The 17,177-nt window shown below is 43.1% G+C and overlaps 1 protein-coding gene across 2 annotated transcripts in view; it reads left to right on the top strand.

The window, feature by feature from the left end:
• PAICS (phosphoribosylaminoimidazole carboxylase and phosphoribosylaminoimidazolesuccinocarboxamide synthase) overlaps nucleotides 1-17,177 on the top strand; it is an 81,117-nt gene that overhangs the window by 31,211 nt on the left and 32,729 nt on the right. For both annotated transcript variants that reach the window (XM_085897003.1, XM_085897004.1), the window contains exons 3-5: nucleotides 4,592-4,770; nucleotides 14,758-14,937; nucleotides 17,084-17,177. The exon at nucleotides 17,084-17,177 is cut by the window's right edge and continues 20 nt beyond it. In XM_085897003.1, coding sequence (XP_085753129.1) covers nucleotides 4,592-4,770; nucleotides 14,758-14,937; nucleotides 17,084-17,177 — 453 coding nt within the window. The remainder of the gene's footprint in view (nucleotides 1-4,591; nucleotides 4,771-14,757; nucleotides 14,938-17,083) is intronic.

The raw sequence follows: 17,177 nt of genomic DNA on the forward strand, positions 1-17,177 counted from the left end.
CTTTGAAAGAATTCCAAGGACAAGAGTGGAGATGGGAGACCAGTCTAATAGTTTGATGGCTGTTTGAAGACCCTGCTAGTCAGCCTGAGTGAAATGCCAGACTCGACAGCACTGAGGTCAGGTCAGGCCAGATATGGGGGCATGCGCCAGAGCAGCGCATCGCTGTGTTCACTTTCCGCCATTACTCCAGGGGCCTCCATCTGGCCATCCCCCAGGCGAATACCTGGCCCATCCCCATCTCCTTGAGATGCCAATCAACATGCTGCAACCACAAGGCACGTGATCATTTCATTGGTCTCCTCCACTCACGAGGCTCCCTCGCTGAGAGAATCTGGCATTGAGGTGGTTCTCTTATAACAGCCAGATCGATGTCCACTTTGACCAGCATGTAGTCAGATGACCGATTGGTGGGGAGGAAGAACAGAAAATATTTTCAGGGAAATTGGTCAAAATCAGATCCAGAAATGATGGAGTGCCGTTGGTTTGAGATCCGGGTCGGGAAGTTGACAGATTGTGTCATGATTGTGTCATGACAGGTGAGAGAGGTACCCACATCTAGCCAACTGGCATGATGACAATTGAAGTCACCACATATGAGGAAGAGAGAGTTGGGGTGAGAGGATAGAAGTTGGTCCATATTTTCGGAGAGCGAGATGTAAATGGAGTCATCACTGTTTGGTGGACGGTACAACACACATATAAATATGAGGTGGGAGTGGAGGGGAAGACGAAGCCAGAGGTATTCCTGGGGGTGTGGGGGAGTGAGGGCAGTGCATAGAGAGTGAGGAAGAGAGTTTTTGATGAAGAGAGCAACTTCGCCACCAGGACAAGGCTCAGGTCTGTCATACCGGAGGAGGGAGTAACCAGGGAGAGATACTAGGGAGTCAGAGACGTCTTGAAGGAGGAATGTTTCTGTTCAGCGTTTTATGTCTGGTTTGTCAGTGGCAATCTGTATGAAAAGATCTGTCAGGTTTGAGCGAAGGCCCCAGATGTTTGCGATCCACACTGTTAATGAAGAGGGAGGGGAGGAGGTTTTGGGTGTGGGGGAAGGGAAGGGTAGGACGAAGGAGGAAAGGGGTGGGGGTAAGGAGAGTTGTTGAAAGAATGTGGGGGGGATTGAAGAGCTTGGGGAGTGGGCCAGATAAGGAGGAGCAATGGCTCAGTGGTGAGAGGTTGAGGTACAGTTGGGAGTAATTAGAGAGGGGGCAGTGGGCAGTTGAATATTTGAGGAGGCAGAGTGATGAGATTGAAGAGAGTGGGCAGGGGAAGGGGGCAACTTTGTGGATGTGAGGGGGGCAACTTTGAGAAGGTGGTGTGAGGGGGAGAGATGAGGGAGAAGGGTGAGGGGGAGTTTTTGAGAAAGGGGAGAGGGAAGAGTGTGAAGGAGGCTTTGAGAGGGAGGGGAGGGGATGAGAGTTGGCACGGCCAAGGTGTAGGAGGGCGATGGGAGAGGGGAAGGATGGAGTGGGCAGGGGGAGGTACAATATTTGAGGGGTTGGGAAGAGGGGGAGATGTGAGATGAAGGAAGGAGCATGTTTGTGGTATTGAGGAGTGCACTGATTGAGAGAGAGTGAGATATCTGTTAGGTTAGAATGAAGCCCACAGATGTTAGAACACCACACACTTTGGGACAACAGAGGAGGAGCTGATACTGAACCAGAAGACTGTGAAGAGGCGCTAAGAGCGGAGGTTGGATGAGGGGCAAGATGGGAGTGGTAAGGAGAGGGGATAACAGGTGAGGGGTTAGCAACAGGTAGATTTAAGGAGGTGGGATTAATTGCACTGAAGTTGGTTTAAAACAAAGGACGATTGATGGAACACGAACATGCATTGCAAATTGGAATATAAATTGTTTTTTTTTACGTCAGAGATGCAATTGAAGACATTATGTGATGGATTCATTAAAGGAGAATTAAGAGAATGGAGAAAAGAAACGTTGTAACAGTGGGACGTTTTCGACACGAGATGAAGGAAAGGTTGAATTGAAAACAGTCTTTCGAAGAAGAAAAAGAGGCATGAATTATGACAATACCGAGAATCACACGTGTGAAAATGGAAGTTGAAACATTTTAAGAGACAAGTTTTTTTTTTTTTTGATAAAGATTGCATAACATTAGGTAAAGGAAAGGTTGAATCAAAATCATGGAGGTGTATGGTCAATTTGGACTGGCAAACACATAAGGAAGTTGGTAGGTCAACGAAAGTAGAGGAGGGATGGGGGAGCGAGGAGGGAGGGAGATTGAGGAGGGATGGGGGAGCGAGGAGGGAGGGAGAGTGAGGAGGGGTGGGGGAGCGAGGAGGGGTGGGGTGTGAGGAGGGGTGGGGTAGTGAGGAGGAGTGGGAGAGCGAGGAGGGAGGGAGAGTGAGGAGGGATGGGGGAGCGAGGAGGGAGGGAGAGCGAGGAGGGAGGGAGAGTGAGGAGGGATGGGGGAGCGAGGAGGGAGGGAGAGTGAGGAGGGAGGGAGAGTGAGGAGGGGTGGAGAGTGAGGAGGGGTGGGGGAGCGAGGAGGGGTGGGGTAGCGAGGAGGGAGGGAGAGTGAGGAGGGGCAAGGAGTGAGGAGGGGTGGGGGTGAGTGAGGAGGGGCAGGGGAGCGAGGAGTGACGGAGAGTGGGGAGGCGTGGGGCAGTGAGGAGGGTGGGTGAGGGAGAGTGAGGAGGGGTGAGTAGTGAGGGAGTGAGAGTAAGGAGGGATGGGGGAGCGAGGATTGTGGGGAAGTGAGGAGGGGTGGGAGAAGGGAAGGTAGTGAGAGGTGAGAGGAAGGGAAGGAAAACGTGTGGTGGAGCATTAATTAATTATGATTCATACTGTCTCATTCAAATGATTCTGCATAGAATAGCAGTGAAGATGGAAACAAAATAATGTTTTAAATCCATTTTCTACCAGTGAGTCTCCAGACACGGCCCGGATAAAATTGCTTGTCAAAATTACTTGTTGTTTTTATTGGGACTGTTGTGAAGTTTGCAGTAATGTGACTTTCACACTAGCATACATGGAGAAAGGGGGGGTGGGGGGATTTTTTTGTATACAATGTCAAAACTCGCGGAGTAGCTCGAACAAGAAGTAGAAGAAGGAGGTGGGGTGGGGGGGGGGATAGAGAAACATGTTATGGGAGATGTAAGGTTCGAAGTGAAAAGATATAAAGAAGAAGAAAAACTTTTTTTGATTGATTTTTAAAGATTGGGTTAAGGAGAGGTTGAAGAAAAAATAATTATGAAGGTATGTGGTGAATGTGGGTCGGCTAATTGTAGCTTCGCAGAAGGAGGAAGAAGAGTTGGTACAGGAAGTCGCGTGGTTACTTGGAGAATAAGGTATTGAGGCAAAAGGTTTATTTTTTGTTGTGTGTGTGTATGTATGTATATATATATATATATATATATATATATATATATATATACATATATATATATATATATTTGAAATATTTTAAGACTAGAAACAGAGGGTATAGATTGGGGGGGGGGGGATAGAGAAACATGTTATGGGAGATGTAAGGTTCGAAGTGAAAAGATATAAAGAAGAAGAAAAACTTTTTTTGATTGATTTTTAAAGATTGGGTTAAGGAGAGGTTGAAGAAAAAATAATTATGAAGGTATGTGGTGAATGTGGGTCGGCTAATTGTAGCTTCGCAGAAGGAGGAAGAAGAGTTGGTACAGGAAGTCGCGTGGTTACTTGGAGAATAAGGTATTGAGGCAAAAGGTTTATTTTTTGTTGTGTGTGTGTGTGTATGTATATATATATATATATATATATATATATATATATATATATATATATATATTTGAAATATTTTAAGACTAGAAACAGAGGGTATAGATTGGGGGGGGGGGGGAGAACCAGGGCGGTCAGAAAAGTGGAGAAAATAATAACTGATGGTAATATGGCGAAAAGACAAATAAACACGATTGTGCAAATATACCGGAAGATGGGTGGGCCTCAGGGAAATCCGATCTGACAAGATCGATGAAAACACCAAATAGCACAAATTTTGAAACAAAACCGAACTGGGAAGACACAGTACACATGGAGGTAACAAAATAAACAGTCATAACGCGACAAACAACGACCGGAACCTCATCTTTGAGAAAGTCGGCAGAGACGCCTGAAAGAACCAACCGTCGCCTCAAAAACTGGAGCCGGAACCCAAAAAGTTCAGTCTGTTTTAATACTATGTTGGTAATAAGGAGATTGGGATATTTGGCATGTTTATAACAGATGTTCACCCATGTCATTCATCGTACACTAAGGAATGACTCAGCCTGTATCTTTTTATGTTGAAACAGCGTATGATGCTCTGTGTACAAAACGTAAACTGTTTAGCCTGGTGGAGGTATGCACTATCCCGAGTGCCGTTCTATTTGTGTAAATATTTTTGCAATATTAACTTGAAGACCAAGGTGAAGAGGATTCAAGACTGGTTGCATGATATTCACAGCATTTCAGCATTCTGAAGGATCATGGATCAAATAAATGTTCTTCTTTTTGTTTTTTTTAACTATTATTCAGCTTTACAGGGCTAATTGTGTATTCAAGAATTGTCTGTTTAAATTGGAGTGTATTATATATTTTTATTGTGCTGTTTTGCCTATACAGGAATAAAAACTGCTTTTGAGCACCGCCACAATGACACAGCTTTTATGGCAAAGCGCTGCACGATGGTGCCCATTGAGTGGGTTTGCCGCCGCATTGCCACTGGTTCCTTCCTTAAGCGCAACCCTGGTGTTGTTGAGGGCTATCGATTTTCACCCCCCAAACTTGAAACGTTCTTCAAGGTAAGCACAAATATGATTCTAAGTTTTGTTTTTTTTTTTTTAAAGTATTTTTGAGCAAGTTTTACAAACATTGCAAGTCAAAATTTCAAAATATGGTGAGCAATCTTATTTTCTTATCTGAAACTATCTCCAAATTATTGTTGAATTATAAACTTATTTTCTTTTCTCTCTCGATGGATTCCCCTGAGTTGTTAAAATCCATATTGTTTGTTTTACAGTCCACTGGAATTTATAGAATTGGTAAAGTATGTAATTTGTCTTTGTAGGTTTTTTTTTTCTTGTTCATTATCTTATCGTCAAAGTATGTCCAAACAGTTCCTATTGTCATACAGTAGACTTGAAACTGAATACTCCCTAATTTGAATTTGAATTTGATAATTAAAATAGGGTTCTGTCTAATCAATTCTCACCAATTTGAATGCTACTGATTTCAACTTGACCTTTTTTTTTATTGTTTGAGCTATGACTTCTGCTAACTGACAATGTTTATTGTTGCTTCAAAAAAAAAATAATATATATGTATATATATATATATATATATATATATATATATATATATATATATATATATATATATGTATATGTATATAAATAATTCCCTCCTATAATTATCTAATTGTGTAATTGTATATTGAAAATTACAAAGTTTCTGTTTCATAGACTCTTGTATATTCTTCATTGAAACTTTTTTTGGCATCCTTTTCTTCACATTCATATTAAGCAGGTATTAATTGCCATGAAATTGGTTCTTGTGTCCATCATTAAAGAAGAAAACATGAAGGCCTTTAAACAAATAAAGTGGAATCAATTGTTTAATTTGATACTAGGGTTTTTACTGTGTGATTCCATATGTATTTAAAAGGTGTTCGTTGTGTGGAATCGTTGCCTGATGAATAACATTACGTGCAAAATAAAATCCTTTAAAATCTACCTTTTTTCATGCAAAGAAAGGAAAATATATTCCTGCTGAAAAATATTCTCAACTTCACACATTAGTTTAAACTGTGGTGATAAAATGCCCTCTGAAGGCCACACTCAGTGATTGGATGGCATGTTTTAATTTTTATTTATTTATTTATTTGCAATTCTTGTTTTCGTCAAGTCTCTCACTGTCAGAAAGAATTGTGCAAAGGCAGCAGCACACTTATCTTTGAGTTGTCGAGCCTGTATTTGATTCCCTTCCGACAATAAACTGAGGGGTTTTTTTATACATACACTGTATGTATGTATGTATGTATGTATGTATGTATGTATGTATAATATATCTACACTGATGAGCCAAAACATTATGACCACTGACAGGTGAAGTGAATAACATTGATTATCTTGTTACAATGGCACCTGTCAAGGGGTGATATATATTAGGCAGCAAGTGAACAGTCAGTTACTGAAGTTGATGTGTTGGATGCAGAAGAAATGGGCAGGAGTAAAGACCTGAGCAACTTTGACAAGGGCCAAATTGTTATGGCCAGATGACTGGGTCAGAGCATCTCTGAAATGGCAAGGCTTGTGGGGTGCTCCCGGTTAGCAGTGGTTTGTACCCACCAACAGTGGTCCGAGGAGGGACAAACCACAAACCGGCGACAGGGTGTTGGGCGCCCAAGGCTCATCGATGCGCGAGGGCAACAAAGGCTGTCCCATCTGATCTGAACCGACAGAAGGTCCACTGTGGCACAAGTCACAGAAAATTTTAATGGTGGTCACGGGAGGAATGTGTCACAATCCACAGTGAATCGCACCCTGCTGCGTATGGGGCTGCGTAGCCACAGACCGGTCAGAGTGCCCATGATGACCCCTGTCCACTGTCGAAAGTGCCTACAATGGGCACGCGAGCGTCGGAACTGGACCTTGGAGCAGTGGAAGAAGGTCGCCTGGTCCGATGAGTCCCGTTTGCTTCTAGATCCCGTGGATGGCCGTGTATGTGTGTGCCGTTTACCTGGGGAAGTGATGACACCAGGATGCACTGTGGGAAGACGACAAGCTGGTGAAGGGAGTGTGATGCTCTGGACAATGTTCTGCTGGGAAATCCTGGGTCCGGCCATTTATGTGGACGTCAATTTGACACGTGTCACCTCCCTAAACATCGTTGCAGACCAGGTACACCCCTTCATGGCAATGGTATTCCCTGATGGCAGTGGCCTCTTTCAGCAGGATAATGTGCCCTGCCACACTGCACACATTGTTCTGGAATGGTTTGAGGAACATGATGAAGTGTTCACGGTGTTGCCCTGGCCTCCAAATTCTCCAGTTCTCAATCCGATTGAGCATCTGTGGGATGTGCTGGACCGACTAGTCCGATCCACGGCGGCTCCACCTCAACTTACAGGACTTGAAGGATCTCCTGCTGATGTTTTGGTGCCAGATACCACAGGACACTTCGATGGGTCTTGTGGAGTCCATTCCTCGGTGGGTCGGCACTGTTTTGGCGGCACATGGAGGACTAACAGCATATTAGGCAGGTGGTGGTCATGTTTTGCCTCATCGGTGTATAACACCACACACACACACACACACACACACACACACACACACACACACACACACACACACACACACACACACACACACACACACACACACACACACACACACACACACACACACACACACACACTAGCAAACACCACCTGCCGTTTCACCAGTGTGACCACTCCTTGGCTTTTTTCACAAGATCTTGGCTATAAGTTGTTCACCTTGGCGTCTTGGTTTTCTATACGTTTTCTATTATCATCGCTTTTCCGAAACCTTGTGAATTCTTGGCTTTTTTCATTGGCTCACCTTGGCATTTATGAAAATGAGGAGTACACTGCATTTCGCTGACTGGAATACTAAAGGGAGGGGGAGAAAAATATGGAGATGAGGGAGGGGAGAGTGGGAAGGGGTGGGGGAGAGATTGGGAAGGGGTGGGGGAGTGAGTGAGGAGGGGTGGGGGAGCGAGGGGGGAGGGAGAGTGAGGAGGGGTGGGGGAGCGAGGAGGGGTGGGGGGTGAGGAGGGGTGGGGGAGCGAGGGGAGGGAGAGTGAGGAGGGGTGGGGAGCGAGGAAGGGAGAGTGAGGAGGAGTGGGGGAGCGAGGAGGGAGGGAGAGTGAGGAGGGATGGGGGAGCGAGGAGGGATGGGGAGCGAGGAGGGAGAGTGAGGAGGGAGGGAGAGCAAGGAGGGGTGGGGGAGTGAGGAGGGAGGGAGAGCAAGGAGGGGTGGGGAGAGTGAGGAGGGGTGGGGTAGCGAGGAGGGAGGGAGAGTGAGGAGGAGTGGGGGTGAGTGAGGAAGGGCAGGGGAGCGAGGAGGGACGGAGAGTGAGGAGGGGAGGGAGAGTGAGGAGGGGTGGAGAGTGAGGAGGGGTGGGGAGCGAGGAGGGGTGGGGTAGCGAGGAGGGAGGGAGAGTGAGGAGGGGCAAGGAGTGAGGAGGGGTGGGGGTGAGTGAGGAGGGGCAGGGGAGCGAGGAGTGACGGAGAGTGGGGAGGGGTGGGGCAGTGAGGAGGGTGGGTGAGGGAGAGTAAGGAGGGATGGGGGAGCGAGGATTGAGGGGAAGTGAGGAGGGGTGGGAGAAGGGAAGGTAGTGAGAGGTGAGAGGAAGGGAAGGAAAACGTGTGGTGGAGCATTAATTAATTATGATTCATACTGTCTCATTCAAATGATTCTGCATAGAATAGCAGTGAAGATGGAAACAAAATAATGTTTTAAATCCATTTTCTACCAGTGAGTCTCCAGACACGGCCCGGATAAAATTGCTTGTCAAAATTACTTGTTGTTTTTAATGGGACTGTTGTGAAGTTTGCAGTAATGTGACTTTCACACTAGCATACATGGAGAAAGGGGGGTGGGGGGATTTTTTTTTGTATACAATGTCAAAACTCGCGGAGTAGCTCGAACATTGGCTCTTAACCTGGGGGGCGTGAGTAATTTCCAGAGGGAGTGCGAGCCCGGAGAATAAAGTCGGAATTTCTCTAATTATTTTTGGAATTCTCTTAACAAGTGTTTGCATAATATCGTGATGAACATAAAAAAACAAAAGTATCGCCTGTAATAATTTTCGTTTTCTATATGCTACTCGGCCTATCATTTTCTGTATTAAAATTTATTTTAAAATCTACCATTTATTTAAATTTAAGATTAAAACTGATATTTTATTTTAATTTTAATATTAAACTTTTTTTCACAGATTTGCAGTACACATTTCAAACGAAATCATCCGCAATGAGTGTAAAAAAGTGGAAGTATCTTGACAAATATATTCGATTTGGATTTGTGTCCCTCCAAGAGGGTGACACAGCGGTATCCCACAGCGTAATATGCTACAAGACTCTGAGCAATGATGGCAAGTGGCCCACACGCTTGGAACGCCACTTAAAGACAATGCATCCTGCTCTCGCTGTCAAACCCAAGGCATTCTTTGAAACAAAAAGGCAGTCCTTGAAGCAAGCAAAGATGGACAGCAGTGGAGCATTTCGGCAATAGACTTCAAAGGTTGTTGAGGCTTCAGATGAGATCGCTATTTTGATTGCAAAGAGCAAAAACAGCCATAACATCGGAGAGACTCTCATAAAACCAAGTGTACTGCGTGCAGCAGAGCTCGTTCTGGGGAAGGATAGTGCAAACAAGCTTTCCCAAATCTCTCTATCAAACGATACCGTCAAGGGAAGGATCGATTAAATGTCTCAAGATATCAAAGATCAAGTTCTCGACCAAGAAAGAGCTTCTCCTGTATTTGCCATCCAGTTGGACGAAACGACTGATGTTGCTCAGTGTTCTCAGCCACTGATGTATGCTCGTTTCGTGTCAGGCAATAGTGTAAAAGAGGAAATGCTCTTCTGCTATCCCATGGAAAGTTATACAACAGCAACATATTTTTCAAGTGGTATCAAACTTCTTCCAGGAAAATCAACTTTGTGGTACTCGCTGGTAGGGGTGTGTACTGATGGAGCTCCGGCCATGCTTGGTTTGCAATCTGGTTTCATAACAAGAGTGAAAGAAAAAGGTCTATCTGCTATAGGTACGCACTGCATCCTTCATCGTGAAGCCTTAGCATCCAGAACTCTACCTGCTGAAATGAGGGATGTCCTGAACCTGTCCATCAAGATAGTCAACTTCTTAAAAGCTGGAGCCTTAAACAGTCGTCTCTTCAAACAGCTGTGTGTGGATATGGATTCTGAACATCAAGCTTTGATTTTCCACACAAACGTACGATGGCTTTCAAAGGGAAACATACTTGGACGGCTTTATGAACTACGACAAGAAGTGGCAACATTTCTAGATTCACAGCAGAAAGCAGATCTCCATGACAAGTTCCAGTCTGAAGGATTTTTGCTATCTCTAGCTTACCTGGTGGACATCTTTGAAGCGCTGAATGCCATCAACCTCAAACTCCAAGGGAAAAATATCAACATAATCATGCACCATGACGTCTTTCGAGCCTTCATGACCAAACTCGACCTCTGGAAATGTCGAATTCAGAATGAAAATACAGCCAGTTTTGCTAACTTGGATTCTGCTCTCATTCACAGTTACCTTGATTCGGAGTTAAAGAAACAAATCATTACTCATCTGACTGAATTGAAAGCAGAATTCATCGGAGACTTTCCGGATATCGATGAGAAGCGCGAAGCCTGGAAATTCATGAGGAACACATTTCAATGTGAAGTGGCTGATATTTCAGATGAAGTGCAAGAGGAGTTTGTTGAGCTAAAGTTCAACTCCTCGGCTGAAGAAGACTTCAAAAAACTGGATCTAGAGACGTTCTGGGTCACGTACCTTCCTGTTTACCCTTTGATCTCACATCAAGCTCTTCGGATTCTGACAATGTTTGGATCAACGTATCTTTGTGAAGCTGCATTTTCCATGCTCATTGCTGTCAAGTCCAAGTAGAGAAAAAAGCTAAACGTTGAAGGGGATTTGCGTAGTGTGTGCTCTCTCTGGCATTCGACCACGCATTCAAGATCTGGTAGCTAAGAAGCAATGTCAAGTATCTCATTAGATGTCATCTCATTAAATATGCTGTGTATATGAGTGTTGCTTATACAGAATTCCACCAACAGCCGGAATGAGGGACAAAATAGAGGGAGACTTGGAGAAATAAGGGATGTGGGGAAGAATGAGTGCTAGGGAAGGACATGAGGTGGAAAAGATGGATCCAGCCACAAATATTCAGGTAGGAAAAACTGGAAACTTGGAAAGAGGTGGGCTGCAGTTAGTTTATAGCCTTAGCACCGTGTGTGCCATGGTACACGGCCCTCTCGCACATCATGGATCTCTTCATTTTCACAAAGGTTGCATCATTAAGTGTGCAAAGAAGTCAATGAACAACTCTACAGTGAGAAAGTCCATTTTACCAACATTTCAGTTTTTGGTAATGTCTGGGTTACATTCCTGGCAAACACAACTTAAACTGAGCAGCTATTTCCCAAAATGATTAACTAAAATACAGGAGATATGTTTCAGCACACCAATACTCCATATGTAAAATCTTCATAAATCACAAATTATACAATTAAATGAGGAAGAATAATACTAAATAATAAACGAAAGTAAGTACAAGATACTGTATATTTACACACACAAAATTTATTCCTCTGTCCCTAAATGTGTGGATCTCAAACATACGAGGTATCCGCTCCAAGCTGACACATATTTTGATCCAGACTGCTGCCGATAAACCAGACCTCTGTTTAATAGAATCCTTCCTCCCACAGAACGTTTCTGATTCTTTCGTTTCTCTCCCTGGCTATTGTCTCCTCCGTTTTGATCGACCTGAACCATGCCCCGGCGGCAGTCGCACTGTACATCAAGAACTCCTTTTCTCATTCTATGTGTACTGCCAAACCCAAGGACAAACTTGACAAAAACAGCAGTTAAAAAAGTTATACATTTTATTCATTTGTTTTCTCCATTTCTTATTATATAGGAGTATATGGTTATGTATGTATATTTGTGACCAAAATGTGGTCTTCAATTTTTCTTTAATTCTACCATGTTGTGTGTGTGTGTGTGTGTGTGTGTGTGTGTGTGTGTGTGTGTGTGTGTGTGTGTGTGTGTGTGTGTGTGTGTGTGTGTGTGTGTGTGTGTGTGTGTGTGTGTATGTGTGTGTGTGTATGTATATGTGTATATATGTATATATATATGTATATATATATATATATATATATATATATATATATATATATATGTATAGTGGTTCTGGAAACCGCATCCCTCCAACACTAATAGCAGCCAACCTGCAGTGGTCCCCAGTCAGTTATTTCATTAATGTACGTTCAGATAGTCCCTTCTTATCTCGTGGGTCGAACGGGACAGAGCTTTGTGTAAATCTCATAGCTAGGTTTGATTAAATCTCTGAACTCATTCCTACTCTGCCTTTTTCTCTATTCCTGAGGTAAATCCAAGCAGGGGTCCTCACATGAGCCGGCAGCTGCTACGCTCGGGACCCATCTGTAAAAACCACAGCCATCTGTGGCTTTCGCGTAAGAATGCGTCCTCACAGAAGACCAACCACATTACATACAGTACACACACGGCGCAGTCTTCTTCAATTCACATATTTATGCTCTTTCCTTCAATTCATGGCACGGATCAGGGTTGGCATCATGCACCCCACCGCCTCTGATAACCGCGAACACGATGCTCGATGGCGGGCAGATCCACGCGCTGATCACGTGTGCAATGGCGGACCTGCGCGCACTGTACAGGGCATGCTCGATGATGGGCTCGTTCTGTCTGGCTTGGGATCGACAACCTACCCATTCACCTGCTGACTGCCTTCTTCACCACCTCACTGCCCTTCTCCACTCACTTGCTGTGGGCTTCACCTCTCTCCACCCATTGGCTTCTGACTCCAGCCAAGTCCTCCCTTTATGTCCGACAGTCACGCCTCATTTTCTGGACCGACGCAAGCTGCACGAAGTGCCACGAAGCAAGAGACAACGCACCAGCTGTCATGGAGGTATCGCCCAGTGGAGCATCCCCCCAAAACGTATTGCTGGCGCGGTCGGGCAATCGTGCAAGGTATTGAGAGACCGTTAGCCTCATCGTCTTTCCTTTTTATCTTCATTAACTCCTCTTCATCGGTGTGTGTGTGTGTGTGTGTGTGTGTGTGTCCGTGTCCGTGTCCGTGTCCGTGTCCGTGTCCGTGTCCGTGTCCGTGTCCGTGTCCTGGCGCCTCTCCTCGCTTAAGTTAATATTGTACAATAATTATATCGAGATAACTCTTCTCTGTCTGCTTTTGTAAGTTGCTTGTTTATTGTCGTACCACACTTTTCTTGCTATCTCTTCTCACACACAACAATAAAAGCTATTCCCTGTGCCACATATCTTTCCTCACCTGCCTGTAATAAATCCTTTGTGGAAATGTTCCCAGCTCATTTTTGTCTGTTCTTTCATTGATCCAGCATGGTCCGTATTCTAACTTAGCTGGGACTTTATTCTCAACGATCCGTTCCTTTTAGCTGTTACGTCCTTGGCAGTGTCGCTCGGCTGCATCTGATCCGGTAAAGTGATCTGGTTCGGGTAAGGCGTACCAAGGGCGAGTCCCCTGATAATTCGGCCACAAATTAATTAGGTAACCCGATTAACCCATAGACGGGAGGACCTGAGGTCATGTGGTTGTTATTGGTGTTCACGGTCGGTTAGTGACCCCTGCGTCATGGAATTACCCGTGTGCGACAGCCTGCAATCCGGGGAGTCTGGTGGGAACCCGAGATAGCTTCCCCCTCTGGTGGTCTTCTCACCCGACCCCCGGCCCATAACAATATATATATATATATATATATATATATATATATATTTATATATTTATATATATATATATATATATATATATATATATATATATATATATTATATATATATATATATATATATATATATATATATATTTATATATTTATATATATATATATATATATATATCACCTTAGAAACACATTCATGACTTGCATGTATTCATCAGTGCTAAAAAAAATTTTTTTGTTACTTTGACTTGATTAATCGAGATCGAGATATGGGCAAAAGAAAATGTACAACGTAAAAACCCGGCCGGAAGTCCAAGGGAAGCGGTGCATTCGGGGCACGTCTTCTCTGTATGGCTGGCGGTTCAAATTTCCCATCCAGTTTTTCATATTCTGTTGTCTGCCGTCAAGCTCTAACTGATAATTTAATATAAATATATATTTGTGCTTAATTCCTTTTTATTTATACATCTTGGGTTCTGTCTTCTGATTTCCAGTATATATTCAGTCAGAGCACAAAATATATTTGGCCGAGCTCCCCCACCATCCCTCCCAGCACAATCCACTCCACCCCCTCCACCATTCCCCCATCCCCGCACAACCCCCGATCCACCATCACCTCCCCTAACCCACACCCACCATTCCCCCCTTCCCTCGCTCCTGGAGAAAGCAGGCATGGTCAAAGATGCCTATACCTATACCTCTGCAGCGATATTTGGTGACGGAGTGGGGGTGAGATGTGGGATGTGGGATGTGGTGTTTGCAGGTGGGTCAGTATCTTGCTCGTCAAAATTTTAAATGAAACGTTCTTTGGTTGAGGAACTTTGAAGGTAATTACTTCCAATTATGATATGGTCCATACTGATGCAGTAGCAATGCCTGCTGTCTTCAACGACGTGTTTACACTGCTGCAAGGGAGACGGAGGAAAAACAAAATTTAACTTGTGACATCTACGGTATTTGTTTGCAATCGCTGAATGGTAAGATTCAGACAAAAAGACTACATAGGGACAGATATGCTATAATCTTACACAGCAAACACACAAGTTTCTACGAAGCAAAATCTATCTTGAGCCAACATAGAAAATCGATTTCATCACACAATCCCCTGAGCTTCTAATAACCTTGGACTTTCTCCACATTCGGTGCTCTTTCGATTGCACTGATCTCTGTTATAATAAAATAGTTTTAAATTGGTTCTGGCAGTTTGCTAAAATTCATTTTTGCAAATATAATTGACACAAGGTCTTGTTTGTTATGCTTTCCATAGGATGATGCAAATAATGACCCACAGTGGTCCACAGAGCAGATAATTGCAAAGGGGCTATCACTTGCGGGTCGCACCATTGGTCGAGCTGAAGTGGACTTGATGCTGGAGACGACTGCAGCAATCTTTGATATTTTGGAGAAGATGTGGGCAACACAGGACTGTTGCCTGGTGGACATGAAGGTCAGTAAAGGAGTTGGTGTGTGGGGGATGGGGGTGTAAATTGTTGGGACAGGGAGGGTTCTATGAACTCTCTTGTTGCAGGGGATACAATAATGTTGAGACCTTCAGATTACAGGAGGGACAGATATAATGCTGGGGTGAAAGCCCATAGTTTTTAGCTAAATGGATTACTGCTCTCCTCTCAGGCCTTGTAGGCTGTGATTGCTTCTGCTTTTTCAAGGAATTATTTGGAATGATGAATGATGTGCATTCTGTTGCTGCTTTTGAGGCCAACTTTGCTATATGGTCATGCCAGGAGAGTTGTTTCATGGCTGATGGTGAGGCCAATAAGTTCCCGAGACTGAAATCAGACATAAAGTGGCTACATACTTCACAACAAACGGGTTATAATTGGAAGCTCTTTCAGATACCTTGTGCTCTGGGAGGGCTTCATTCCACTTTCTCATAGCTGCATAAGGAAATTGTAACCAATGGGATCAGATTTCTACCTCGTGTTGTTTTTTGAATGTTTTTTTTTTAATTTAAAAGAAATGCTGTTATATTGGATGGAATGTGTATCATGCAGTGTTGGGGTCCTTGTTTATACAGGGTGTCCCAAAAGTCACCTTGGTATTTAGAAATTAAATAATATTTCTGTATTTTTATAATTTGTTTTTCTTTTCTTTTCAGAATTTAGATTAACATTTGGAAATCACCCATGGAAAAATTCACAACTGAACAAAGAACCAAAAATAGTGGAATTTTATTTTATATTTCATTGATCAATTATTCTCACCCAAAGAGCATGGACACCGAATAATTTCGCGAAATTCAGAAATTTCTTGGCCATCACGTTCTCCTGATTTGACGCCTCCCGATTATTTTCTATAGGGTTACCTAAAGGAGCGTGTATACATCAATAAGCCCCATACAATTCAGCAGCTCAAGGACAACAACTGTGCAAAAATTTGAGTGCTGCAGCCAGAGTTATTTTCCGCTGTTATGGAAAATGCTGTCGAAAGAGCCCGTCTCTGCGAAGCCGAAAATGGAGGACATCTCAGCTGCATCATTTTTCATAAATAAAGCAAATTTATCTCCATTTTGTAAATTTTATTTTGGTATAAAAATAATCATAAATTATTAAAAAAAAAAACAAATGTTATTTAATTTCTAAATCCCTCTGTGACTTTTGGGACACCCTGTACTTGCAGTTTTTGCAGAAGTGAGTTGTGCCAGGAAGCTATTAGGAACAATTGCTTACTGACACTTTATTCTGAAATGGGATTTTTACCCCAAGCACACAAAGCGAAAAGTGGATTTTAGCAATTGGTTCCTGTCTATGACTCTATCTGTCTGTCTGTGTAGGTCTTGTCAGTTTATGATCGAGGAACAAATTATTCAAATTGAATGTTATATTTTGGACATTAATCGGAAGAAAAGTCTGCTGTTTTACCGTACTTTGTCTCTCAATTCATCCTGATTGCACAAGCGCAGAGAGGAGTTGGATAATATTTTTACTCTGGCTGCCTGTCTGGCAGTCAAACAAAATTGAAAATCATTCCAAACCGAAAACTTACTGTTTTTAAGGACGTCATAGAGGACACAAACAACATGCACGAAAAACTAATGTAATGTGTTACATCGGGTGATGTCATAGACACTGCGTTAAATGACGGTAAAACCCTGTATTCATTTATTGAAACGACTTTTACAATCTTTATTTTATTTTAATGGAATTATATACTTGAACACTTGAGAACACAAATCGCCTTCTTTGCACATCCAAGGATCTCCAGTTTTGCAGTACTTGGACATGTTAAATATGGTGGTGCATAAGACTTCAATAGCGCTAAACTATCAGCATTTTTTAACGATCTTTAAAACGATTATTTTATTAAAATTGGAAGTACCGGTATTAACTTCAATGCTGGGAATTGTGTTCTATGAACTCTAGTTTATTTAGTAATAGGTATTTTACAAAAAAAATGGTGCCAAAGTGGAGTGCCATGATAAAATATTGTATTTTGAATGCATGTCAAACATGCACAGAATTGTTCTTCACTTTTTTCTTTTTTTCCTTTTTCATCTACTGAATTGCCTGAGATGATGGTTTTGCATTTTGATAAGGTTCGTGTGAATTGATTTTGTTGCTGTCTGTTGTGAACAGGTGGAATTTGGTGTCTGTGAAAGTAGCAAAGAAATACTTTTAGCAGATGTGATAGACAATGACTCATGGCGCTTGTGGCCAGCTGGCGATCGTA

Source organism: Eptatretus burgeri, chromosome 10 (assembly GCF_056783735.1).
Source record: "Eptatretus burgeri isolate ZD-2024b chromosome 10, Ebu_testis_v1, whole genome shotgun sequence".
In the NCBI taxonomy this organism is placed as follows: domain Eukaryota; kingdom Metazoa; phylum Chordata; class Myxini; order Myxiniformes; family Myxinidae; genus Eptatretus; species Eptatretus burgeri.